Below are 27,501 nucleotides of genomic sequence, written 5' to 3'. Positions count from 1 at the left end.
AGGGACCCACCCCATGCCATAGAAGGGCAAAGAAGCAGCAGCACTCCACCAGAGATCGCTTGTTCATCTCCTGCTATTTCCTCTCCACAACTTCTTGGCACAGCTACTAAAGACAGCAGAATAAAATACAAGGAAACCTTTATTTTTCAGTTTTATCAAGATTTTTTTCATCTTTTTTAGCTGTTTATTAGTGGACAAGTCCAGTCAGTTTTTGTATTAAAAACGATCTTGATGGAGGTAGCTGTGTCTCTGTCCTGGCTTTTGCTTGGTCTCATCTGTACACTCATCTCAGTAAACAAACTCAAAATAAGATTAAAACAAAAAACGTGGAACTCCAGGCTGAGGCAGTGAGCAGTGCAGCCAGGATTCTGTGTAACAGGACGTGGCGCTGTGGCCTCCAGTCACTATGTACAGAGTCCATCATGTCCCCTCTAGCCTCAACACACTCCTTGCTTGTGTAGGCTGGCAGCAGAGGGAGGAGTCTCCTCTTCCCCAGGGAGGCCCGTGCAGCAACATCCACCAAGGGGAACAGCACCCGATCAGGAACATCAGGTAGAGGAAGGGTAGAGTGTGAAGAAGGATCATTTCAGCTTGGTCAAGAAGCCAACAGTACCAAGCCAGGGACTCACTGCTGCTGGGCCACCTGTGGGGTGAAAGAACATGTGTTAGGAGCCCTTATTGACAGCACCTGTGCAGCTGGGACACTCCCTGTGGATCCCACTCCCTCCCAATAAGTGACCGGATTGGAGTGGGGTGGATTAAGCTCCAAGAGGGATTGGGATCTCTACCAGCTGTGGGAGGGGAGGATGCTTACCTGCTGGGGAGGTGGTGGGGGAGGAGGCTCGCTGCTGCGGTTGGCCAGTCGACTGAGGATGTTGCGCTCAGACATCTGGAGGCGCACAGCCACAGGTGGGATGCGGGCAATGGTGGCAGGCAGCCGAGTCACATCTGCCTTCATGTCACTCAGAAGCTCCTCCAGCTGCTTCAAAACTGGGAGAAAGGGGTGTGTATTTAGAGGGGGAGGAGAAGGGGGAAGGGGCACCCTGGCATGGGGAAACAAGTTGGGGGGATAGCGGCACAAGACACAAGCCCACCTTTGCTCAGCATGATCTACTGTCTCACCTTTGTGAAGAACAGCATTGGCTGGCTTGTTCCCAGCCATTGACTCCTTAGACAGGTGCTGGTGGCTCTCTGCCAGACACTCCACCTCAGCAAAACGTGTATTGAGGGCCATAGATGGGTGCGATGGATCTTCCGACATGTTCAGATAGGCAGCTCGCCGCAGCTGCTCCTCAATCACCAGTGCCTGCTCCAGCAGCTGAGAGAGAAAGGATAAGGATGAGGGCCTTGCCATGCCACCTCCAGTTATTTCCTGCAGAGCAGCCTAACAATCACAGCTTCCTACTCCCCCAGATTCTAAGACTTACCTTCTGCCAACATCCCTGCCCCATCTTCTCAGGCCTGAGCTACTGCAGCTCGTTCCCTTAGCCCCATTTCCCAGGCTCTTATTTATATTGGGGGTAATGCCTAGAAATGCCAGTCAAGGATCAGGTCCCCACTGTGTTAGACACTCTTCACAGAAGAACTAGTCCTGTCCCAGAACAAAAAAATCTCATAAGCATCCTCTCCTCCATGCAACTATAGCTCACTTTTTCAGGGACTGTTCCCTCAGGTACCTTCACGGTTTTATCCTCTTTATCCCTTGAAGGAGCAAAGAGACCACAAGAACACATTCACAGTGGGTGTTCCCTGAAAGACCTTCAGGCTGTTTCTTCCCCCTAAACCCCAGGAACAAGTGCTCCTAAGAGAACAGTGGCCATTTTCCTGCTTTCCAGTAGGCAGAGCAGCCTGGGACAGGTTTTCATAGTAATTCAATCAAGAAAAACAAACATGCTAACCAAACCAAAATAAAACAAAAAACATTCTTGTGTAGTCTCCAAGGGCATTGTTAGGCTAGAAGAAAAATGGTTTTATTGAAGCATTGGTTAACTTGTTTTAGAACCCTACTGTAGTAATGTGAATACAACATGCACTATCTACGCTAGAATTCTATAATGTGTTCAAACATGTTTTAAAATTATTTTTACTTAGTCTAGACATACCCTGAGTGGGCTGAAATACCAAGGAGTTTGAGGGTGGAGAAAGGGGTGTGTGTGTTTAAAACAAAAACAAAAAAAACCCACCCCACCCCTTTGATGCTAGAGCACTCCCAATCCACTTCATAGATTCTCCTGCAATCAGGGAATATAACAGTGGACAAGCATGAAAGACAGCAATGCTCTCTTTATCCATCAGAAATAGTCTCAGAGAGGCAGACACCCTCAATTTTCCTTCTGCAGCTCCCACCTTGAACCTCCTGGCCAGGAACTTGTTCTTGATCTCCAGGAAGTTGCCCCTGTTCATCTCACCCTTGAAGGGTTCATTGAGGATGGCATAACGTGGATCATTCTGAATGTCCTGCCAGCGGGCATAGCCATGACTGAGATAGAGGAGCTCAGGCAAACAAAGGTAATGAAAACAAGGGAACACGTATTCCAGGCAAATAGGACTGTATCCCATTGGGTGTGAGGGAGATGGAAGAGACGAGACTATCTTGCTCACTGTATCCTAGCCACCCCCATTAAGATCCCCACATGGAGCGGTGATCTTCGTTAGGGTGGGTAAATATGAGGCTATCCCACTAACTATATTCCAGCCACCACTTGATAGGATCCCCTTTATGGGGATGGGTCAGACTCCCAGAAAGGAAAAAGGGTTTTCTGTCAGGGGAAGGATACTTGATGATCCCAGCCAAGAGCCAATAGTCATGGCGCCGGTGCCAGATCTCGTAGGTTTTCTTGGTGACAGTTGCTGCTCGTTCTTCATTTTGCCATAGAGAATGCAACTCTGAGAATGGGAGAAAAGAAAGTCAAAAGGGATTTCACTAAGATGAGCAGAGGCAGATAAGTGTAGCTGCACTCAGGCCTCTCATACCAGTGAAGCCACCATCAGCTATGTTGAACATGAAGCGCTGCTTCACTGCCTTCTTGTGCCTCTCATCAAGAGAGTCCTTCAGCATCTCCCCGTTCTGCAGCATCACCACATCCCTCTTGTCATCTTCCTTCTTCTCCTCTGCAGACACAGAAACCCATTAGAGAGAAAAGTAGAGTGTACCACAGCAGCTGCACTCATGAGGTACCCCTCTAGAAGGTGGAGAATGAAGAGGGCTGGCAGTACCCTGCCACACTCACCCTTCTCATCCAGGTTGATAGTTGGAGGTTCAGCAGAGGGCTCAAACACTACTCTATCTTCAATCTTCTCCACATCAGCTGCATGAGAAAAGGGGAATAGAAGACATGAGATCAAGTCTGGTAGCTACAGAGGGTTTAACTGTTCAGTCTAAAACCTGACCTGTTTCCCCAATCACATTTATGTTTAAAGCCTCACCCTGACCAAAAGAGGATAGGCTCTGTACAGCTCTGGAAACATGCTAACTGGGGTCCTGCACACAGTTCTGGGCTTTTATCAACCTCCAACTAATACCTTTGCTTTCCATTTCCATTGGCTCCTCCTTCACCTCTGGTTCCTCAGGCTTTTTCTCCTCTGCTTCTGGGGGGTTCATTGGGGACTTTGCCTCTTGTGGGGGTGTCTCCACAGGCTGGGCACACTGCTGATGAGAGAAACCCTGTTAACTCAAGGAGGAGCAGCGTATGGACAAAGCCTGTGAAACCCCACCCACCACCAGAAGCTGAAGGCAGGGTGAGTGAACAGAGTGTTAGAGAGCACAAAATAGGGCTCCTTCATACGTCCACAGAGTGTTAACAAGGAGATGCATTCTTCTTAGGAATCCCCAGAGTCTAGCTCTGTGCCAGGCGGGCGGGCAGGGGAGGGGAGAAGAACGGGACAACAATGGGCACAGCAGAAGGAGGAGGAGATACCTGTAACAGTATGAAACAACTAAGCACCTACTAACTCACCTCCATTGGGACCTCTGCTTCAGCAGAAGCTAGGTTGGGTTCCTTCTCAGACTCCATGGGCTCCCCTTGCTCCCTAGTACTGGCTCCTTCTTCCACTTTCACACCCTCTTCTGTGCCTCCCCCACCGAAGACCAGCATATTTTTATATAAAATAAAAAAATAAAAATAGAGACCAGCAGTAAGCTCTGATCTTCATTGCAATTTGGTGCACCTTTCCCTTAGCTCCCACAAAGTGGACCTCCAACCCAACTTGAACCACAATGGAACCAAATCCCTCAGACCCCACAGGCCAGATGCAGGAGTTGCCTGTTGGCCCCAGCCCACCCAGGGAAAGGCAATGTTCTCTCGTGCCTTTAAGGGCATGCACATCTCTTGGGGGCAGCCCTCCTAACCTGAGAGGCAAGTTTATCTGCGTCCGCCCCCAGGTCCTCCCCACCACAGCTCTGGTGAGGGGAACAGCACTGGTAGGGGCAGGACGGGGCTATGCAAGGGGAAGGCTCTCACCAAGTGGAGGGGCAGGGGCAGGTGTGTTAGGCTGCGTGTCCCCTGGCGTGGAGGGTGTGGGGGTTTTGGGGGAGGGCGAGCCCGGCTGCAAAAGCTTCTTGTTCTCCTCTATCTCTGCTAGTTCTGGCATACTCCAGCGCCCATTCACATGCTCAAATTCCTGCACCTGGCGGGGGAAGTGGAGAAACAGACATGTCATGGGAGAGATCACACCAGGCTGCCCCTCTAAGCAGGTTAGATGGAGATGTCAAGACATCATAGGCTGGGGAGTCCCCAAAAATTGGTGGGAGAGGAAGAGAGCAGTCACAGGTTTATCCACTGCATACAAGAGCTCAGGGCTTCTGTGATAAGAGGACCTCTGAGGAGAAAGGGATGCTGTGTGGTGGAGGGAGAGTTCAGCATTGCTCCACTAAGCACCCACCTTTTTGCGTATGAGTGACATGACTCCAATGCGGGTGAGAACATGCTGGCGGGACAGCCCCTCCCGTGGGACCCCATCTGCAAAGGTCTCCGCACCATCTGCTCCCGGCTCACATAGGTGACGCATGAACAGCGAGACATAGGCCCTGTAGCAGTATTAGATAAGTTTAAGGTCCAGCATATATGGAAAAAGATGCCCTAGGGCTCCTAGTCCCCAGTGACCCAAGCAACAGGCTCCTGGCTCAGACCCGTAAATACTCTGGGATAGTTCCTGAGCTCCTTTCCCTTGGTTCAGTTTCCCCTTTTGTTATTCCTCCTCAGCCTCCCCAAACAGGCTTCTTGCCCCTGCAGCATGCAGCCCCTTTTACCCCTTGAGCCCTCTGCTACTAGACCTCACCCTTTCCCAGTGGGTTCAGATGCCGCCACCTCCCTTCCCTTGCCCAATGCAGACTCACTTGAACTCCTTCTCAGACTTGCCACGCAGGTCCCGGACAAGCCACTGGGTGGTGAAGGCATCCTGGGGTGGCATCCCATAGCGCATGATGGCATTAAGGAAGGCTTTGCGCTGGCGGGCATTGAAGCCCAACACCTGGAAACGGGAAGGACAGGTATAGTGAGAGCCCCAGGCACACAAACACATGGGCTCAAAGGCCCTTTCCAGGGTACCACTTACTTCAATGTTCCCTCCCACACGGGCAAGAAGGGGAGGCAAGGGCTTGTCTTTGTCGTTTCTCAGGCCTTTGCGACTGGGTCGGCGAGCAGCTGTAAGAAAGAAAGAGAACCAGGTAAGAGGTACACAACCTACCATAGTGAGAACATTCACTCATGACATCCTATGCTACATGGAGATGGACTGGAGCACCAAGCTCCCAAGCCAAGGTGTCCTGACTGCCACCTCCCAGAGATAATATTGCCCAGGCTCCTGGGGCATCTACCTTCAGATCTCTCATCAAAATCTTCATCACCTTCCTCAGAGGCCACTGAATAATCCGACTGGTTATCTGACTGGTCATCCTGCCAATCTGGAGGAGAGGAGGGAAAAAAAAGATATATATAGTGTGAGAGCCTGACAGACCCTATCCTTGCAGGTCCTGTTTTCCCCAGCCCCACAAAAAATCCCTGTGTCTCCCCCTTCTGTACCTCTGTCCTCCTGGGAGCCGTCATTGTAGTTGACCTGCTTGCGGATACGTTTACCCTTGCCCAGGTTCCTAGCCAGGTCCTCCTGCTGCTGCTCATAGTGGTGACGCAGCAACTTTTCCCAGTAATCAGGGTCCACTGACTCTTCTTGTTTAATGATCTCCCGCTCCACTTCCTCCTCCTCCTGCTCCAGGGAGAGAGGGATAAGAGAATAGCCAAGAATTCAAAACCCCCACCCCCACAGGGGCAGATACCTGCTCACCCCTCCCCACCACTTCCAGATGTCTACACCCTAGTCACATCTGTTCCTGTTTAACTCCTGCACCCTGGAACAGGAGGTGCAAGACACTCACCCCCATCTCCTCTTCCCGTACCACATACTGGGCCACCTTGAAGGAACTGAGATACTCATTCATGCCCTGCAGCTCTGTGTCTTCAGTCTCATCCTGATTTCGGTCCAGTAGTCGCTCGATTGCTTTGTCATCATAGTGGATGACACTGCTGTCCTCACCCTCTTTGCTATCACCTGAAAGAGGAGCACAGTCAGTTGGTGTTGCGACTCAAGGGGCTTTTGGGAGAGTGCCATGCAAGGCCTCTCCATGAGGCAGCATTCAGCCCTCTTGCCATTCTTGAGGGGGGGAAAAACATTCCCGACTCCCATCACTTGGACAGCATCCCCTAGACCAGGGTTTTTCAAAGTTTGGGTCACGACCCAGTACTGGGTCATGGCATGCAAGGCAGTGGGTCACCTTGCTCAGCACCCAGGGACCCTAGCAGCTCTGGTCAGCACCGTCAACCGGGACGTTAAAAGTCCCATCGGTGGTGCTGCCCAGCTAAGGCAGGCTAGTGCCTACCAGTTCCAACACCGCGCTGCGCCTTGGAAGTGGCCAGCAGCAGTTCCAGCTTCTAGGCAGGGGGGCCATGGGGCTCCATGCACTGCCCCCGCCCCAAGCACCAGCCCATGGGAGCGGGGGGGGGGGGGGAGGCGGGAAGAGGGAGAAGAGAAGGAGTGGTGCAGCGCCTGCAGGCGAGAGCCGCAAGCACAGCTCCGCCCAGGAGCTGGAACTGCTGTTGGCTGCTTCCAGGGTGCAGCACGGTCCACAGTGCCAGGACAGCCAGAAAGCCTGCCTCTGCATCCCAGCTATGCTGCTGACCAGGAGCCAGTGGAGGTAAGTCCGAGCCCCAACACCCTGCCCTGAGCTCCCCCCAAACCTGGAGTCCTTCCTTCCTGCACCCCAAACCCTTCATCTCCAGCCCCAAGCCCACACCCCAACCCCCTGCCCAGAGTCCTCTCCCACACCCTGAACCCCTCATTCCTGGTCCCACCCCACAGCCCTCACTCCAACCCTCTGCCCCAGAGCGGAGCACATCCCACACCCCAAACGGCTCATCCCCAGTTATGTTGGGTCATGGGCATCAAGAATTTTCTTCAACTGGGTCCCCAGGAAAAAAGTTTGAAAACCACTGCGTTAAAGAACACCCAGGCACTCACCACCCTCAGTGGCCTCATCCTTGAAAAGCTCCTCAGTCCCAAACTTCAGGATGTCATCAAGCTCCTGCTTGGACATGGAGCCCGTCTTTGAGCCCAACCCTGGCCTCACCACCAGATGTGTTAGCATCATCTTCTTCTTGGCCACCTGAGTGATACGTTCCTCTACTGAAGCCCGTGTCACAAAACGGTAAATCATCACTTTCTTGTTCTGTCCAATCCTGTGTGCACGGCTGAAAGCCTGATGGGAAGATGGTGTGTTCAGAACAACCCCAAAACCAAGTACTATACTGCTTCACCCATCTGACCTTGTTTACATAATCCTGACCTTTCTGGGATCTTTCATTCTCCCCTTCCATTTCCTGCAGGTTACCCCTTGAGAGCAGCCTTCACTGCCAAATCCCTTCCAGCCGCCCCCTCTCCACTTAGTGGAGTCTCCCCCTCCCCTGCCTAACCACATATATACTTCCTTCTCTCCCCTCCCTCTACTCTTTCACACCCCCCCCCCACTTCTAAGGGTCACCTATTACCATTAGTGACTCTAGTGCCATCCTACAGCCTTACCTGGATGTCATTGTGCGGGTTCCAGTCTGAATCATAGATGATCACCGTGTCTGCTGTGGCCAGGTTGATACCGAGCCCCCCAGCTCGAGTGGAAAGCAGGAAGCAGAACTGCTGAGCACCAGGAGCTTCAGGAGGAGAGCGAAGGGGATGGGGAAGAGCATGCGCATTAGATTCAACTCCACAGACTCATCACATCCAGCCCCTCATGTAGTGTCAACCCAGAGGCCTAGGAATGGCATAGCAGGACTTGCTGCAGATCAGCACTAAGGATTAGCAGCAGATGTGGGGCCCCCAAGCATCTGTGAAGTGAGGGAGGGTTCTTGTTTTCTGTGGGGTGTATAGGGTTCCATACCATTGAAGCGATCAATGGCCTCCTGGCGCATGTTCCCTGTGATCCCACCATCAATCCGCTCATATTTGTACCCTTCATGTTCCAGAAAATCTTCCAAGAGATCCAACATTTTAGTCATCTGGGAACAAGGAGATAAAGCTGAGCAGGAAGATACCAAACTGGATTGCCGCCCCTCTCACACACAGGGTCCCCAGCCTCTGGGAGGCACTGCCCCATTACCTGTGAGAAGATGAGCACCCTGTGGCCTCCTTCCTTGAGGTTCTTCAACATCTTCTGGAGCAGCAGCAATTTCCCAGATGCTCGGATCAGGGCACTACCATCATACATCCCATTTGGCATCTTTGGAGCTTCCTGGGGGGGAAGAACAGAAGAGAAGGTACATTTTCCCTTAGATCTCTGAGTCACACACCACAGTGGTGGCTCAGCACCATCATCCTTTGTGCAACTGGTATCTTGGAGTTTGGCTCCTACACTCCCATTCCATTTTTCTTTCTTCCCACTCCTTTCCCTTTTTGCATCTTCCCCTCCCTACCTCTTGTTGCCCCTGCAGGGACAACATCTGCTTGCCACTTGGCAGGGGCTGCAGAGGGAAATAAAGGAAGAGCCTACAAACATTTCAAGCCCAAATTAAGGGGAAGGATAGCTGCTCCAGGTGCAAGGAAATTCAGGCTCACCCCAAGTGAATGGTAAGGAGGCTTGCTCAGAGGAGGACTGAGGGGCTAGAACATACCATAGCAGCAACAGGAAAGAGGTAGGGGTGATTACAACATTTCTTCAGATCCATGACCACATTGAGCAGGGAGACTTGGTTGCCACCACCTCGTGCATTCAGTGCCTCAAAGTTCCTTGTCAAAATGTATTTATAGTATTTCCTGTGAAGAGAGAATCTGAGTCACTAAGCCCCCATCACAAAAGGGCTGATAACACCCTCCCCACCCCACCCCCAGCTAGCATCAGTCCAGCTCCTGGCACTACCTGGGCAATTCTTCCCTGCTAGCACTACCTATACTCTGCCAATGGTTAGTCATTATCTCTCCATCTCCTACATGAGTGTGTAAGATTATTTCTCCTCGGCAGCGGCAGCAAGAATTCTTGATCCCACCCAGCAAATCCAAAGCATATGGATCTAGAGAAGGCATAAGTTGGTCTCAAGTAGCTCCTCCACCCTCCCATGCTCACTTCTGCATGGGGCTCAGCTCCACCCGGACGATGAGTTCTGTCTTGGAGGGCATGTTCTTGAAAACATCAGCCTTGAGGCGCCTCAGCATGTGTGGGCCCAGCATGTCATGCAGCTTCTTGATCTGATCCTCCTTGGCAATGTCTGCAAATTCTTCCAGGAAGCCTTCCAAGTTACTGCAGGAGAAACAAGCACTCAGGGCAGAAGATGCAGGTCCATGGGAAGACAAATAGGGTGGGGGGAAGGGAACAAGGAAGCAGACTCAGTCTGGGCCTGCATTACAAGACATACTGGAATCTCTCAGGTGTCAGGAAGTTTAGCAGGTGGAACAGTTCCTCCAGGTTGTTCTGCAGAGGGGTTCCTGTGAGCAGTAGCTTGTGCTGGAGGGAATATCCATTCAACACCCGGAAAAACTGGTGAAGAAAGAAAGGAAGGGAGTCAGTGGATTCATCCAGGTAGTCTGCCGGTCCCCCTTCCCAACACAAGATACTGTGACATAGAGGAAAATTCCTTCCAGAATCAACCCTTCAAGCCAGGATTCATCTTAGATTAGATTACAGGGACAGTTTGTGCAAGAGTCCTACGTACTGCACCTCCTGGCTAGTGTCTTTACAGAGGCTGATCTCATTCACAGATTGCCTAATACTCACTCCTTAGACCTGTGAGACCCTGCTGCAGCAAGTTCCCACAAATCAGATGCTACACATTTCCTTTGTGTGTCTTGAACTGCAGACTCTTCCAGCCAACGAGCTGTCTCCAGTCTGACATATTATCCACTCTACTGCCTCCTGAACTGGAGTCCTACATTCCTTCAGCCTCCCTCCCTCTCAAAGAGTTTAAGAGACCTGGCCAAGTAGATCTAACTATTACTGGCAATTTTTAATTAATTGTGAATACTAGGGAAGTTCCAGAGAACTGGGGGGCGGGGGGGAGGGGGGAGGAGAGGAGTTAAAGTTATGCTAGTATGTATAAGCAGTAAAAATGGGTTGACCCAGTTAACAGGCTGGTTAACCCAACAATCAGTCCCAGGCAAAAACATGGGAATGCTGGTATGTTACTCCAAATTAAACAAATATTTATGCCAGTCAACATGGTTCTATGAAAAATAAAGTTGTCAGACAGACTTGATACTTTGAGATTAAGTTTAGTTGACAAAGGTAACTGATGACAGCATACTTTCACTTAGTACTACATAACACTGATTAAAAAGTGAGAAGTATAACAAGTCAATGTAGCCCATCTGAAATGGATCAGAAACAGTCTAAAACAGATCTCTAAATGTAGTTAGTAGGGTATCATTGTAATGGGGATTTCTTTTGAATCCCACAGGGATCTGTTGTTGGTTCACTATTTAATAGCTTTATTATCTGGTAGAAAATATTAAATTGCTGATTAAGTTTGTAGATGACAGTTTGGTGGGGCTGTAAATCATGGGAACATCATTCATACAGAACAACCTGGCTTGCTTTATAAACTGGGCACACACATTTTTATATAACCAAAGGGAAGGTCATACACGTAGGAACAGAGAACACAGTCCCTCATCCTGTAAGTATAACCTATCTTAGAAAGCAGTGACCAGTAAAGACTTGGAGTAATGATGGATAATAAACCAACTTCCCAGTGAAATGCAATGACTAAGAGGACTAACATGATCCTTTGTATGAACAGGAATATTTAACAGATGTGGGCAAGCTAGTAATACTTCTATATGCAACATTGATGAAAATGTCATTAAAGTCCTGTCCAACATCAGTGTTCACACTTCAAAAGAGATGTTGAAAAATTGGAAAGCATTCAGAAGATGCCTACAAGGGTTGGAAAACCCAGCCTTACAAGGAAAGCCTTTGAAACGAAAACTATTTAGCTTAGCAGAGAGGTAAAGAGGTGACTCAATCATGATCTAGAAGAACCTACATAAAGGAGAAGATTTTCAATAGCAGAGGGCTCTTTAATATAAAAATAAATAAAGGACTCAAAGACGTAAGATCCAATGGCTGGAAGTCAAAGCTGGCTAATTCATACTGGAAATAAGGCACAAGTTTTTGAACAATCAGTCCATAAGAACATCTTGCACGGGATGTGTTAGATCAGGGGTGGGCAAACTTTTTGGCCCGAGGGCCACATCAAATAATAGAAATTATATGGCAGGCCATAAATGCTTACAAAATTGGTGTTGGGGTGCAGGCTCTGTAGTGGGGCTGGGGATGAGGAGTTTGGGGTGTAGGAGGGTGCTTTGGGCTGGGATTGAGGGGTTTGGAGTGCAGGAGGGGGAATCAGGGCTGGGGGAGAAGCTCACGAGGTGCAGGCTCTGAGCGGCACTTACCTCAGGCAGCTCCTGGAAGCAGCGGCATGTCCCCTTCTCCGGCTCCTACGCAGAGGCGTGGCCAGGCAGGTCTGCATGCTGCCCCATCCATTGAGGCATATAGGAGTCAGAGCAGGACCATGCTGCGGCTTCCAGGAGCCATGTGGTGCAGCTCCCAACCCTGCGCCCAGGCCGGAGCAGGGCTAAGCCACATGGTGCGGCTCGAGGGCCGTAGTTTGCCCACTCCTGTGTTAGATTCTTTTATCACATGAAGTCCTTAAATCAAGATTGGATGTCTAAGACATTATGCAGCTCATCTGAGAACATGGGCTTGATCAGGAATTACTGGGTGACATTCTCTGGCTTGTGTTATGCAGGAGATTAGGCAAAAACAATGGTCTGGCTTTTTTTTTTTTTTTTTTTAAAAAGGCCTATAAATTCCACCACCTTCAACCTCCTGCCATCACTCCAGAACTCCTCCTGTACCTTAGATTGATTGTTCTTGAGCCGATGAGCTTCATCCACAATAAGACAGGCCCAGTCAATGGAACCCAGAATGGCCATGTCAATTGTGATCAGTTCATAGGAGGTGAGCAGCACATGGAACTTCACAGATGCTTCCTTCTGCAAGGAAAAATGAGAGTTTAGCCATAGGGGAACAGGGAAGTTCCAGGCCAAAGCAGCAAGGGAAGGACCTGCCTTTGCATCAGGCTGCCCTGACCATTCACTATCATTCAAGGCCTCAAGAGTCAAGGTGTTAATATCATGCACCGAGGTAGTTCCAACTTGGACAAATCCATTTTACCTCCTCAGCAGCCATGTTCATTTAGATATAGGATTCTCCTCCACAAGTTATTGTTTAAGGAGGCTGCTGAATACTTGCCAAGCCTCATTCCAGAAGAGTCTACTGTTTAGAAATGGGTGAAGAGAGGGAAGGAGAATGCTAGAGAAATGGACAATTACTAAAGAAGAACTTGGAGGGCTGGGGGTGGGAGTGGTATGGCCAGAGAACTAAATCCATTCCATACAACTCTGATTAGTTGAAATCGTTTTAGTGCTGCCTGGAACTTCATGGAGAAGTAGTTGTCAACATGGTTCTCATTTTCACTGCCACTCACAGTGAAAGCAGAGGAATCCAAGCTTCCCTATACTGCTGTGGAAGCTTTGAGCAGCAACATCACCCACACCAAGCTGCCTGTCTGTAGGCTTGGCAAGGCAAGCAGTCAGTTTAAAGGCTCTTTTCAATTAGAATGTTCAAAAAGTTATTTACTGGGAAAGCTGGAATGCTACAGAAACTAACAGCTGTGGTAAGAAAGGTTCTTTACCTATCAGGGAAAGGGGGCAAGCAGGGAGGAGAGGGGGAATTTTCAGCCCCCTAGTCAGGTGGCACGAATGTCAGAGGAACTATGAGGAACTGGCCCTTTCAATGGCTCTACATGGAGTCAGAGCTTCAGTCTGAGTTTTACTACTTCACTCTTATCTAGTGCTATAGATCTCAAATTCCTTTACAAAGTAAGGTCAGTGTCATCCACTTTACAGATGGGGAAATGGAGGCAGAGAGAAGGGACTTGCTTAAGGTCACACAGTGAGTCAATGACAGATCTAGGAAGCCCTAGTCGCAACCTCCCTCATTTACTACTGAACTTGGAGTGGAAATGTCTACATGAGCAGCACATGTCCTACCAGGAATCTGATGGAGAACTTATTTCACAGAGGATTGCCCACCAGCCCTCAATTAGCAACCACTTTCACGGCCCAGATCAGAACCAGGTTTCTAGGGGCTGAAGTCCTCATATCCCTGAATTCTCAACTCTTAGAAGTGAGCCAGTGGGACTTAACTGGAATCAATTTCAGGCTCTTTACCTTCATCCTGGATGCCTTCTTGCCCCCACGTATGGCATTGTCCTCGAAAGAGAACTCATTCTCCCGGATGATGGCCCGGCTGTCCTTGTCCCCAACGTAGGTCACCACATACATGTCTGGAGCCCACATCTCAAACTCCCGCTCCCAGTTGATAATTGTGGAGAGTGGGGCACTCACCAGAAAGGGTCCCTTTGAGTGGCCCTGGGGACAGAGTCATCAAGAGTGTTACAGAACTGCATCCCACCAGGGCAAGAGAACATTCCCACAGATACGTGTGTATCCTCAGCCACTTTTGCTCCTCACCTCTTTGTACAGGGAGTACAGGAACACAGCTGTCTGCACTGTCTTGCCCAGCCCCATTTCATCAGCCAATATCGTGTCTGTGCCCTGGGCCCAGGAGAAGCGCAACCAGTTCAGCCCCTCCAGCTGATAGGGGTGCAACGTCCCTCCTGTTACATCAAGGTACTCCGGCTGCCGGTCATACTTCACCGTTGGCTACAGTAGGAGAAAAATGTTGAGTCCCTTTGCACCAATCAGACAAAAATCAGCCACCAAGACTTCTGTTCCCTATGCATTGGGCTCCAGCTTGTGCCTCCCTAGTTCAGGCACAGTTGAGACAGTGGCAGGAGACGCTCTCAATCCCCCATGCCATGTGTCTCAACTGGCCCTGAATGGCATCCCCTCTGAAGAGCTCAACTTTGGAAACCAAACCCTCCTTATGACAAGTCAGCCAGTCCCCTCCCCAGATAGCAAGGTAAAACTGAGTTGGAAGGTTCTGTATCCTCTTCCCTTCCTCTTTACCCCAATAAGGGGGCTCTCTGCAGACAGTATGCTTCTGCCTTCAGCTTAGTAATTTACTGATGTTTAAGAGTCAGATGCACCAGCTGGCATCACTAGTGGGAGTGAAACATGCTTCACACCTCTACCCCTGTAGATGCAGGTATCCCACACATCCCAGAACCCACTCGCCTACCTAACAGGGAGTAGTAACTTACATCCACCGTGGGTGTGTCTGGGGGTCTTTCCAGCTTCCGCATCTTCACCTTCTTTATCTTCTTGCCAGGCCGACCCTCTTCACCTCTCATCAGCTCCCTGTACAAAGATAGTCTCTGGGTGTGTGTGGGGCTATGTGAGTTTAATGGAATTTGCAGGAGACACCTAATGGGGAGGGGCTGCAAATAGCAAGGTGGACAATCATCCAAAGTGGTCAAGAGACGAGCTAACCCTGACACACGCGGCAAGGCAGGCACAGGGCCACTGCTTTAAGGAAAAGGAGTCAGTAGGGGCAGAATGATTCCTTGAACCCCTTCATCCTACCAATCCTGCAGACCCCACCCCCTTACCTGTGATTCCAGTAGGCCTGTTTGTAGAGGTCATAGTCCTGCACCTCCACATCCTCACTCTCCCAGGAGGCCTGGTCATAGGGCAGGTCCCTCCATTTAATCAGATAGTGGACATTCCCCTTCTTATCCACACTGCAGAGACAGACAATAAATCTCAAGCGTGGGAACCAGCCTTCACCCCACCCACCCCTTGCACAGAGGGGAAGGAAGGTAGGAAACAGAAGGGGTAGGGGTAAGAGCAGCCATGTCCATAATTCCCAGCATAATTGAAATCAAATCTCCAATCCCACCCTTTACCACAAAAGAGGATCCAGTTGATCCCATCATAAAAGGAACCCTGCCTTTACCTATAGTGGAAGATCCACCTTCTTTCTGCCAAGTGTGACTGATATCTGTGGTTAGGGTCTCAATGGATCTTATCACAATGGGTCCTCCCCTCTCATGGAGAATTCAGTGGATCCTATTCCATTCCCTTAGTAATGCTTGACACCCTTGAGAAAGCCCCCTCGACTATCTCTGTAGGCTGGAATCCACTGGATCTTGCTGTGACAATCCTTGCTCCCTCCCTCACCTGTGGTTAAGGATCCGGTGGATCATCATCCACTCAGGCTTGATCCCATAGCGATAGAAGCGCTCTTCCATCTCAGCAAACTTGGGGTCCTTGTTCTTTCGCTTGCGGCTCTTCTCCTCCTCACCCCCAAAGTCCCCCGAGGGTGGCTCATCCATATCATTCTTGCGTTGGTAATTTCGGAACATCACTTGGCAGTGCAGCTCCAGCTGGGGCCAGAACAGACATATGGTTAGAGTGGCATCACGCATCCTTCCCACCACACAAAGATAGTGGTCCACCCCCTAGGCAAGCCAAGAGCCCACTAACCTGCAGCTCAGACACCCATGAACAGTGCCAATAGGACATGCCCTGCCATTTGACAAAGAACTGCCGCTCAGGCCGGCCCTCCAGGGGTTTGGGGGAGGGAGTGTTAGGGTCTGCATCAGCTGGTCGGGGCACTGGTGTGGGTAGTGGGGGCTGGCCCCACTTCCAGATCAAGATCTTCTGCACCTTCCCCTTCAGAGATGGGCACTAGAGAAGAAAGACAGAGGTGGTTAAGCCAGAATTTAATAAAACAACCCCCACTTCCCCCCCAGCATTTCTCTGAACTTTTGCCAATTTGTCATTTTTCCAGGACAACGGGTAGTGATCTAGTTGGCTCCGTGTCTAGCTGGCATTTGGTATCAAGCGGAGTGCCCCAAGGGTCGGTCCTGGGGCCGGTTTTGTTCAATATCTTCATTAATGATCTGGAGGATGGCATGGGCTGCACCCTCAGCAAGCTTGCAGATGACACTAAACTGGGAGGAGTGGTAGATACGCTAGAGGGTAGGAATAGGATACAGAGGGACCTAGACAAATTAGAGGATTGGGTCAAAAGAAACCTGATGAGGTTCAACAAGGACAATTGCAGAGTCCTGAACTTCAGATGAAAGAATATCATGCACTGCTACAGACTACGGATCGGATGGCTAGGCAGCAGTTCTGCAGAAAAGGACCTAGGGGTTACAGTGGACGAGAAGCTGGATATGAGTCAACAGTGTGCCCTTGTTGCCAAGAAGGCTAACGGCATTTTGGGCTGTATAAGTAGGGGCATTGCCAGCAGATCGAGGGATGTGATCATTCCCCTCTATTCGACATTGGCGAGGCCTCATCTGGAGTACTGTGTCCAGTTTTGGGCCCCGCACTACAAGAAGGATGTGGAAATATTGGAAAGAGTCCAGTGGAGGGCAACAAAAATTATTAGGGGGCTGGAGCACATGACTTATGAGGAGAGGCTGAGGGAACTGGGATTGTTTAGTCTGCAGAAGAGAAGAATGAGGGGATTTGATAGTTGCTTTGAACTACCTGAAAGGGGGTTCCAAAGAGGATGGATCTAGACTGTTCCCAGTGGTAGCAGATGATAGAACAAGAAGCAATGGTCTCAAGTTGCAGTGGGGGAGGTTTAGGTTGGATATTAAGAAAAACTTTTTCACTAGGAGGGTCCACTTAGTCCAGTATCCTGCCTGATGGCTAGAGAACAATTATGGAAAAACTGATCCATAAAGGAAGTTTCTTCCTAGCTGATCAGAGTTGGAATATGCACTGAAGTAGGAGAACTTTTATATTTCTCACTGTGGATGTTCTCAATAGCCACATATACATTTAACAACTTTTTAAATTATTTTCTTAGTGATATCTTGTAGCAGTAAGAGTCTATCCCAGCTCTGTTCTGGGACGTGAGGCCTCTGCATATGCCACCAAATCTGCAGCTCACATAGGTAATTCACACCCCACTGCAGGGTGCTGGAACAATTTGTATAGTGGGGGTGCTGAGAGCCAAACTATAAAGCCTGTATATAATGGAAACCACTTCAAGCCAGGGGGTGATGCAGCACCCCCAGTTCCAGCACCTATGCCCTACTGATAATGAACTTATGAACAATTTTTGTCAGCTCTAACACTTTAGGATTGAATAGTTTTAACCATAGCCTTTGTTCTCAGACATGTTCCAGGTCCAGGAAAGTTGGAGCCTCAAGTCCCTGGAACCATTTTGCACATGGTAGCATAAGTCTGCCCAAACACTGGGATCCATGACCACAGAGCCCTTTTCTGAAGTCTAAATAAGGTAACCAAGCTATGAGGCACTGTAAGGCTGGAGGAGAGAGACCCCAAACAAATAAAAAGACAAAGAAATGGGCAAGCTAGAAGAGCAACTACAACCCTGAGGGAACTACACAGCCCTGAGACCGAGAGGGATACCACTCTCTGTGGAGGTGGGGCAAATGGGGGTAGCAGAGACTCACAGTGCAGCGAGGGCACAGCCATTCCCCATTAGGAATCTCTGGCAGTGGGGGATTTAGACAGTGAATGTGGTAGGAAGAGGGACAGGCATCACAGCAGAGCAGTTCCCCTCCATCCTTGCAGACCCGGCAGAACTCCATGTGATGATCATCCTCCTCCTCAGGGTCTCCCACAACATCCTCCAGGATCTCCTCGCCTTCCGAGTTATCCTCCTTTGCCTCCCACTGGATCCCCTCCTTCTCCTACAGCAGAGAAGAAAACTATTAGCCCAGGGTATACAAAACCCCCATCCTCCTACCATCTCTTCAACTTAGCCTTCCGCAGAAACAGGGAGTACAGAACCCCCTTCCTCCATGGTTTTTCCCTTGGGTGTATAAAATCTGGTACTCACACAGTGTGGGCAGCTCCATTTGCCCTCTGGGGCTTTCTCCATGTCTGGGTCCAGGCAGACCATGTGGTAGGCACGGGGACAGGTGTCACAAAGGATGATTTCTCCTCCCTGCTGACACACCTCACAGTAGTCCTGGTGATCTGTCTCATATCCATCCACAGGAACTGTGGAGTCATCCTCACCTGGAGAGGGTGGTGGTGACAGTTACACATCATTGGAAGCCATTGGCACTAGCAGAATTCCTTCCTGCAGCAGTGGGGATACCCCACCGCACCAAAAGGCTACATAGGAATAGAGAGACATTGCTCCAGATCCAGACAAAAAAAGGCAGGGGAAGGCAGCTCTTGCTCCACAACAGCCAAGGTGAGTGGAAACAGAAACCAAGGGCAGGGCAGAAAAGCAGCTGTTGCCAACTGCAATAATTGTATAAGTCCCTTCATGTCTTATTCTACCTAGGGGACCAAAGGCAGGATTGCTTCTCACAGTCCCTTCCTTGGGAATTAAAAACTCTTCAGTGCTAACTGTGGGTGAGCCTCACAAGTTCCCTTCTGTTTCAGCAGTCTTACCCTATTCCAATAGTTCTTCCACCCTGAGCTCTCTCTAAACAATTCTCCTGTCCAGAGGTTTAGAGTCCTTAGACAGTAACAGCAGACAATTCTCATATCTCCGCCCTCATCCCCTTAGTTGTGCTCCATCCGAAGCTGAGCACTGTACTTGGATACCTTTCTTTTTCCTTTTCCCAGCCTTGAGTTTCTTGCGGCTGCGGCTGCTGCGGCTAGTGGATCCATCTGAAACAGAGTAGCTATTGATGCTAGCATCATCAAAGTCTGATTCCACATCCAGATCCTCATCTTCACTCTGGGGAACGCAGGAAGAAAGTATGGTGAGTCAAGCAGCTATGGTTTACCAGCCTCCTACATCCTTGGACACATCCTCGTGCATTGCATGTTGGGAAGCGTGGAGCTGGTCAACTGCAAGTACCTGCCATCATCAGTTTATCAGTACCCCCAATGGGGAGAAAAGAGAGGAACAGTCACTCACTGATGATCTCTTACGCTTGGAGCTAAATCCTCCCAGTTTGATTTTCAGAGGAGCCACCTTCTTGGTTTTGGGTTTCTTGATGTCAGGAACACGAGGACTGGCCTTGGGCTTCCGCCGGGCATTAGGCCCTATGAGTAAGAGAGACTGTGAGACAGAGGATCACCATCTCTAGATACCACATTCCACCTCATCCTCATTTTTCATCTCACCTTTGCCCTCCTTGGTCTTGGCCTTACGTAGTGGCACATCAGCAGGGGGCTGGGGCAGGACAACATCCACGTTGGCCACCATGCTCTCTACCACAGCCACAGCTGCCGCCGCTGCAGCTGCCACAGAGGCCCCTGAACTGCCTTTGAAGGGGTTGTTAGTGCTGAACTCCCGCCACTTGGCCCCCAGCACCATCATCATCTTTGAGACAGCTATCTTAGGGTTCTTGGCAGCTATGAGTGGCCTGTGTGGGGGCAAAGAGGGAGTGTTACTGAACTGACATGGATACTGGGATCCCCTCCCTACCCCAGGAACTACAATCCAGCCTAACCCTAGGGTTACTAGCTGCTGCCATCCTCCTGAGGAGGGAAATATTTCTGGCTCTGGGAGAGGAATGATGTCTATATTAGAGCAGAAGGGGGCCTGAAAATATGGACTTGTGTCCCAGCTTTACAACTGACAGCAAATTCACTGCTGAATTTGAATCACTTCACTGTTGTCTCCATTCCCCTTGCCCTGGGGGTAACTGTCACCAAAAGGTGGCCATTTAGTGTCTAAAATGCTTTGAGGTCCAGGGAACAAGGATATTTTGTCCTGTTTCCCTTCTGCTCCAGAGGCCCAAAAGCCTCATTGGCTCAAAACTTACCTGACAAACTGGCTGAAAGCCTTGTAGTTGGTGAGAGTGCGGTAATCCTCCTCTGTGAAGATATGATCAATGTCCTCCATACCCCAGTCTTCCAGGAGCTGAGCAGATGATTTGGGTTCCTGTGCAAAGGGTGACAGGCAGCAAGTCCCAGGGTGACCAGACACAATGAAAAGGGGTTTAGCCTCTATATACTGCGGGCAAGCCCATCAGTCCGGGGGGGTGGTGGTGGTGGGAAGAAATGACAACTCTGGGTCAGGGGATTCCCCCTCAAGGTCTAGGGGTGAGGGGAAAGTAATTTGGGAATATGGCCCATATGGGCCAAGTCTAGAGGACAGAGGGAAGAACAAGCAGGACAGCCCCCATGTGCTATTGTAAGGGGACAATGTGATGGTTTCTCCAGGTCAGATCTAGGAGACAGAGTGGGGCAATGGGGCAGCCTCTCACCTTTGAGTCATCATCTTCCTCTTCTTCCTCCTCCTCCTCCTTACGCTTGGCTTTGTTTTTCTTTTCTTTCTTAGGCCCTAATTTCTTCTTCTTCTTCCTCCCAGGGGTGTAGTCACTGCCCTCACTGTCTGAGTGCAGCACCTCCTCTTCCTCCTCCACAAACTCATTCCCCTCACCAGAGCTGTCCCCTAGCTGGAGGAAAGGGGGAAGAGAAGAGAAGATCAGGCAGCAGTGAGAAGAGACCTGAGAGAAGCACTCACTACACCTTCCCGCACACTCCAGGGGGTTCAAACTAGGGGTCACTGCCTCAGGCTGTGCAGCAACAGGAATGACTGCCTATGTGCCCAGTCTTCAGAGCCTGTTCCATGGCAGAATCTCCCCTCACACTCAGCCCTCTATTCCTCACCTCCTTTTTCTGGCGCTTGCTAAGTTTGGGCACTTTTGGTTCCTTCAGCTTCTTGGGTTTCTTTTTCTTCTTGATTTTGGGAGTTTCAGCCTCTGACAGCAGCTCTTCCTCTGGCTCTTCTTCAGGCTCTGGAGGGCGATGCGTAGGTAGGGGAGAGCAGAAGAGTTAGGAAGCACGGATATATACCCAAGCACCACCATCATGCCCTCTGGGCCATGCTACACAATCCAGGAGTGCTGCATCACAGCATACCCCACTCCCCACACAGCTCAACAGCTTCTTCAACTCCTTGGTGCACACATTGAAACCCACACATTCATCTTAGCCCTGTCTAACAGTGTCCAGTAACAGACTGATCATACCATACTGAAGAGGGCAAAATCAAAAGCCCTTAGAACCCCATACCTCCCACATCACTATCTACCCTAGTTAGCCCACTGCTCCTTCTCCAAGCAAAGCCACACGCATTATTTAACAGGTTAGGAATTTCCTTAGCCCAGCAAGCATAGCAAAAATGGAGTTAGGAGTTACTGGCCATACACAGAGGACTCAGCAGAGATGTGAGCAGCCCCAATTGGCAAGGGAGGAAAAGAGCAAGACAGGGAGCCCCCAGCTGGTCTTTGGAATAGGCAGCATGAGAGTAGCAGAAAGTTCAAGAGAACCAGCTGATCGGGGATGAGGGCATGGGCTCTATTCCACGGTCCCCAGAAGAAACCTCTACAGCACAGGGTCTCTACAGTGGCAAGCAAGGAACAAAACAGTCAGTTACAGCTTGCTCTTCCCCTCCCACCTGGGCAGCTTCTGTTCAGGGCAACTCACTCACCAGATCCCTGCCTCAGCAGCCAGCCCACAAGCATAGCTTTCCGGCACCACAGCCAGCACGCTCAGTCCCTCACTGTTGTAATGCATGCCAACTCTCCCCCACCCACAAAAACACACTCCCATCTGTGTTCTCTCCCCCTCCTTCCCACACAAAGCCCAGAGAGGAATGGACAGCCAGACAGCCTTTTCCTTTGTGACCGGATCCACAGCAGCCCAACCACTCACCCTCTCTCCCGTCCCCAACCACCCCACCCATTACAGAGCGAGAGTTACTCATTCTCACTCCAGGGGAAAATGGCCTCCTGACCACAGAAGCGAGGCAGGATGGGAGAAGCCACAGCTCACAGCAGATGCAGCCACCGGAGAACAAGGGGCACAGGGGAACATGCTCAGGATGGGGTCCATATTCACAATGGACACAAGTATATCCCCTTCCAGCAATATTTGCTTGCAACTTATCTACCAGGACAGGCACCATATCCTTCCCTTCCAACCAGTTCTTTCCCTGAAGCTCTTAAATTCCCAGTGACTTAAGTTAGTGGCTCTCAACCTTTCCCCAACTACTGTACCCCTTTCAGGGGTCTGATCTGTCTTGTGTACCCCGAAGTTTCACCTCACTTAAAAACTACATGCTTACAAAATCAGACATGAAAATACAAAAATGTCATAGCACACTAGTACTGAAAAATTGCTGACTCATTTTAGCATACACTTATAAAATAAATCAGCTGGAATATAAATATTGTACTTACATGTCAGTGTCTAGTATATAGAGCAGCACAGACAGGTCTTTGTATGAAATTTTAGTTCGTAACGGATTTTGCTTGTGCTTTTTATGTAGCCAGCTGTAAAACTAGGCAAATACCTAGGTGAGCTGCCATACCCCATGGAAGACCTCTGTGTACCCTAGAGGTATGCATACCCCTGGTTGAGAACAGACTTAAGTGTCTTCCCTTAGAAAGGCATTTGAGTCTGGGGCAGGGAGTCTAAGCATGGGGGGATGATTCCAGAGCTCCTATTTTATAGAGTGGTAAAATGAGTCGTACATCCATACAAGTCAGCAATAGAACTGGGAATAGAACCTGAGAGTTGACTCTCAGTCTCCGAGCTCTAACTTTATTCCCATTCTCCACACCGAGACTGCAGTTATAATGAAAATCAGGCATGAGGCCTGAAGATGGAAATACACCTCTACCTCGATACAACATGAATTCAGATATAACGCGGTAAAGCAGTGCTCTGGGGGGAGGGGGGGGCAGGGCTGCGCACTCCGGCGGATCAAAGCCAGTTTGTTATAACGCAGTTTCACCTATAATGCAGTAAGATTTTTTGGCTCCCGAGGACAGCGTTATATCGGGATAGAGGTGTACTAAGGGAAGGATTCTCAACATTTTTCTTTGAGGCCTCCCCAATATGCTATAAAAAACCTCCATGGCCCACCCATGCCACAATCACCATTTTTCTGCATATAAAAGTTCAGGCCAGCAATTGCTAGGGGCCCTATGCCACAAGGGGCCCTGCAAAGTTAAGTTGATCAGGCTTGAGCTTCAGCCCTGGGTGGCGGGACTCAGGGCCCTAGGGCTTCTGCCCCACACAGCGGGGCTTTGACTTTCTGCCCTGGGCAAGTCTAATACCAGCCTTGCTTGGCAGACCCCCTGAAACCTGCTCACTGCCCCCAGACTCCTGGTTGAGAACTGCTGTACTAAGGGAACTGAACAAGTAATAAAGCTACTGACACAAAACACAAGAACAGGGCTAAGGTGAACAGTGTAGAATGATCCATGGGAAGCTTGGAGGTAGGGTGTGGTGAAGACAGAAAGTGGGTCATGCAACAGCCCAAGGCAGTTTCCTCTGGACTGTCAGCAGGTCTGAGCTCCCAGATGGATGAGAGGAAGCCAGACACCTTGCCCTCTCACATACTGTTCCTGCTCCCAGCCATGGTACATATACCTTGCAGGCACTCAGATGCCCCATTAAAACCAGACTCCCTGTCCCAGGGACCTCCAACAGCCTACACTAGCTTGGAATAAAACCAGTTCTACCTCACTATAGTGTGCAGACCACAGCTTTTAAAAGGACACAATAAAGAGACCTAAATATTCTAATCACCTGGGCTCCTAATGAAACAAAACTTCTCCCTGCACATCGTATTTTACCTGTAGCACCCATTCAATAAAATAGATAGAACAGCCCCACTACCACTCCCTTTTACATACTGCTAGTCACAGCCATCCTACAATGCCACCTATACCTGGGTGCTGAGGGATGCTGTTATTCAGCAGGATTTCCATCTCCTCATCATCACTGCCAGCAGAACAAGGTGATGGGGATCCAATGCCCGATGCCATGTCCTCCAAATTGGGGTACTTGGGCTCAGACAGCTTCTGCAGCTTTGTCTCCTTCCTGCCAGTCAGACCAGTATGTTAATAAAAATGCAAAAAAAGTTAATGATAATCATCATGAACCCACATTCTCATGCAATAATCCTCCCCAATGCACATCTGTAATGAACTTCAAAAAGTGCAGCCCCCCCGACATAAGGGCTGAGTAGGGAAGCATGGAAATGCTGAGACTGGGCACTAGTTTAGGGTCCTGATGAGGGTGGTTTTGTAGCTACTGGGAATTAAACTATGTCATTAATTCATTTCATGCAAAGGGCCACCAAATGGCGGTCCGACGGTAACAGCGTCCAAACCTTTGCAATATGATGCCAGACTGGTACCAGTGCTGTAGGGTATGGCTAAGTGGAGTTTTGTGACTTTTAGGCAATTGGTCGCAATTTAATTCGAGGTAGTTAAAACCTCTCTCAAAGCTACTCTTGACGCGCCCCAAACTTTGGCGGTTTACACCTCGAGGGAGCCAGCCACGGCCGAGCGACAAGCGGGTGCAGCATGGAACAAGTGTTTGGGGAACAGCCAAACTCGCCTTCACAAACAAAGTGTTCGCTGCCTCGAGCTGGCGACCAATTCATGAAGTAAAAACTCCAATGAAGTCAAACCCCTAGCGGTGCGCGAGACCAGCATCGCAGCCCCCCCCCCCAATAGTCCAGACGTGCTTTGGGGGTCCCCCACCCCCAAAAAAGCCTTTTTAATACGCGGAGGATTCACATCCCGCCCGCCTCCCGGAGCCGGCGGGGCAGGACAATGTACCGACGCCCGTTCAGGGCGCCCCACCACGCCCCCGGGAGGCTGACACCGGCCCCCCGGTTTCACGCAGGGAAAACAAAGACACGGCGAGCCCGTGGCAGGCACCGCGCGGGCTCCCGGCGAGCCTCCCCCCCCCGCCCCGCGCGCGCACACACACACACACACACACACACACGCGCCGGGGGGGGGGGGGGCAGCACGCGGCCGCCCCGGCCCCTCGCGGGGGGCGGGCGCAGCTGCGGCTCAGGGCGCTCGGCCAGTCCCGGCGGGCGGGGCCGTTCCCCGGGGGCAGCAGGGGCCGAGCCGGGCCGGTGGCTGCTGCGAGGCGGCTCCGAAGCAGGGGGGTCCCGGGCACCGCGGCTGCCCCGTGCCCAGCGGGGACGCAGGGCGGCCGGGCCGAGGTCGGCGCCCCCGGGACAAGGCAGCTCCCGGGGTCGGGGGCTCGGCGGCGGCGCCAGGACGGGGGGCGGCGCCAGGAGGTGGTGCAGCCCCCGCGTCCTACCCTCTGAAGCAATTTGGGGTCGTGTCCGGTCCCTGCCCCTCTCCTCACCCGGCTCGCCCCCCGGCTCCTCGCCTCTCGCTGCCGCCGCTGAAGGGAAAATGGCCCCGGCTCCGGCACCACCTCTTAAAGGGGAAAAAACCCGGCCAGGCCCCTCCCCGCTCCCGCTTCCAGCCCATAATATGTCCCGACTCCTCGGCAATGGGTCCGCCCCCGTCACCCTGGCAACCCCCCAACTGAGACATCCCATAATACTTGCCCTTCCTTCAGAACTCCCTACTCACTGTCCGGCCCAGCATCCCATAATAATCACCCCTCCCATCAGGAACATCCCATAATACAATCCTCCCTCTAAGAAACATCCCATAATATTCCCCACACACTCACCCCTCACTCAAACATCCCATAATACTAATCCTTTGCTAAAACATGCCACCCCCTCCCTCACTATCACCCTCCCTCACTGAGACATCCCATAATTGCATTCTCCCCCACACACTGACATCCACTCTCAGCCCCAGGCATCCCATAATACTCCCTCCTCCCCACCCCATTCCCCCTCCCTCACCCAGACATCCTACAATAATCCCCCTTCCTTGTTAAGATATCCCATAATACCACACACTCACTGCCCAACCTGGCATCCCATAATAAGCAATACTCCCTCTTCAACTCCTCCACTGAGACATTCCATAACAGCCCCCATAATATCCCATAATAGTCATACTCCAGACATATATCCCATAATAGTAGTCACCCTTCTCATCCTCCCCTCTCAGCCAGGCATCCTATAATAGTTGCCAGGAGCCACTGTCCAGCCAGGCATCCCATAATACTCTCAGCAATTCTTAGCCACAGCCCACAATACTGCCTGCTCCCCCACTCCAGCCAGGCAGCCCATAATAATCACATTCATGTATTTCCCCCCTCCACCCAGACAGACCAGAAGGAACAGGGTGCCATCTGAATAGCCCACAATACTGAAGCATGGAGACAAGCATCCTGTAGTACTACCTATCAATCACTTGTATGAAAATCTCATAATAATACTCATGATCCACTCTCCCCATTCACCCCACCCCCACATCCCATCTACACAGACCATAATAACCACTGGGGGCACAGGGCCAGCCACACATCCCATAATACTCTGGCACAGACTGCCAGGATTCTTTGTTCCTCCAGATGATGCAAATTCAACGTATCCCATAATGATCAACACCCCCCCAAATACACACTCGGGCAGTTAGCCCATAATATTCACTAGAATCTACCTCTAGGCAGACATCCCATAATAACCATGCTCACCCCCCTTTTAAAAGAGAATCAAGCATCCAAAAATACAGTCACACCCCATTAAGGAATGGCATCCTACAATACAGAAGAGCAATCAATGTGAACAACTCTGATACTCAAACATCCCTATCAAGGTCAAACATATTATCCACCCCCTCACGCAGATCATAGACATGACCATCCCTTAATGCTATACACTTTCATGGTATAAATTTAATAGTATCTATTTCCCTCCATTATATGCATGGACTTCCCTCAATAGTATTCCCTCCTTCCTTATACACAAAGATATTCTATAATTATGTCCTTCCCATTGTGTGTGTATGTATATGTTGACATCCCATAATACTATTCACATCATTATATATACAGACATCCTATATTACAATACTTTCCCCTCTACTATGCACAAGGGCATGACATAATGATATCCATACTATCCCACTACACACATTAGTATTGTGGAGGCCAAGTATCTAACCCTCCCTTTATACACATGGACCTCCCATAGTATTGTCCTTCCCCTTTGTTGTACACACAGACATCCCATAATACAATCACTAATAATCCCTTACTATAAACATGTAAATCCCATAATAGTATCTATCCCTATTTATGCACACACAGACCATAACACAATCCACCCTTCCATTACAGGCACCC

The 27,501-nt window shown here is 50.3% G+C and overlaps 1 protein-coding gene and 1 non-coding gene across 5 annotated transcripts; both read right to left on the bottom strand.

Moving 5' to 3' along the window:
• Positions 1-121: 121 nt before the first annotated feature.
• CHD4 (chromodomain helicase DNA binding protein 4) lies at positions 122-25,716 on the bottom strand. Of its 4 annotated transcripts, none has more exons than XM_045000738.1 (40): positions 25,594-25,716; positions 24,149-24,300; positions 21,076-21,203; positions 20,670-20,861; positions 20,226-20,344; positions 19,582-19,823; positions 19,373-19,500; positions 19,054-19,189; positions 18,332-18,513; positions 17,943-18,182; positions 15,988-16,191; positions 15,682-15,887; positions 15,111-15,242; positions 14,763-14,859; positions 14,071-14,262; positions 13,768-13,968; positions 12,391-12,528; positions 9,891-10,012; positions 9,602-9,775; positions 9,153-9,294; positions 8,642-8,773; positions 8,423-8,540; positions 8,071-8,195; positions 7,510-7,747; positions 6,371-6,543; positions 6,021-6,201; positions 5,816-5,902; positions 5,554-5,642; positions 5,336-5,469; positions 4,882-5,026; positions 4,461-4,626; positions 3,957-4,072; positions 3,523-3,649; positions 3,231-3,308; positions 2,974-3,111; positions 2,778-2,886; positions 2,347-2,479; positions 1,123-1,318; positions 815-990; positions 122-643 (listed from the first exon to the last, which is right to left on the bottom strand). In XM_045000738.1, exons 2-40 carry the CDS (start codon positions 24,243-24,245, stop codon positions 626-628), a joined length of 5,751 nt encoding a protein of 1,916 aa, XP_044856673.1. In that variant the 5' UTR covers positions 24,246-24,300; positions 25,594-25,716; the 3' UTR covers positions 122-625. The 4 variants fall into 4 exon arrangements, with proteins under 4 accessions (XP_044856673.1, XP_044856675.1, XP_044856677.1 ...); XM_045000740.1 differs by having other exon boundaries at positions 3,523-3,646; XM_045000742.1 differs by having other exon boundaries at positions 3,957-4,066.
• On the bottom strand, positions 4,293-4,435 carry LOC123362297. The gene has a single exon (XR_006576405.1).
• Positions 25,717-27,501: the final 1,785 nt, after the last annotated feature.

The sequence above is a fragment of the Mauremys mutica genome, chromosome 1 (assembly GCF_020497125.1).
Source record: "Mauremys mutica isolate MM-2020 ecotype Southern chromosome 1, ASM2049712v1, whole genome shotgun sequence".
Lineage (NCBI taxonomy): Eukaryota > Metazoa > Chordata > Testudines > Geoemydidae > Mauremys > Mauremys mutica.
This window is presented reverse-complemented; position numbering and strand designations above follow the sequence as displayed.

Excerpts from the sequence above, each read along its gene's own strand:
- CHD4 (XM_045000738.1), bottom strand. The coding sequence starts at position 24,245 with ATGGCATCGGGCATTGGATCCCCATCACCTTGTTCTGCTGGCAGTGAT. Across the intron at positions 14,860-15,110 it reads CAGGCCTACTGGAATCACAG|GGAGCTGATGAGAGGTGAAG; the intron begins GTAAGGGGGTGG and ends ATCTTTGTACAG. Across the intron at positions 1,319-2,346 it reads TCCTGGCCAGGAGGTTCAAG|CTGCTGGAGCAGGCACTGGT; the intron begins GTGGGAGCTGCA and ends TTTCTCTCTCAG.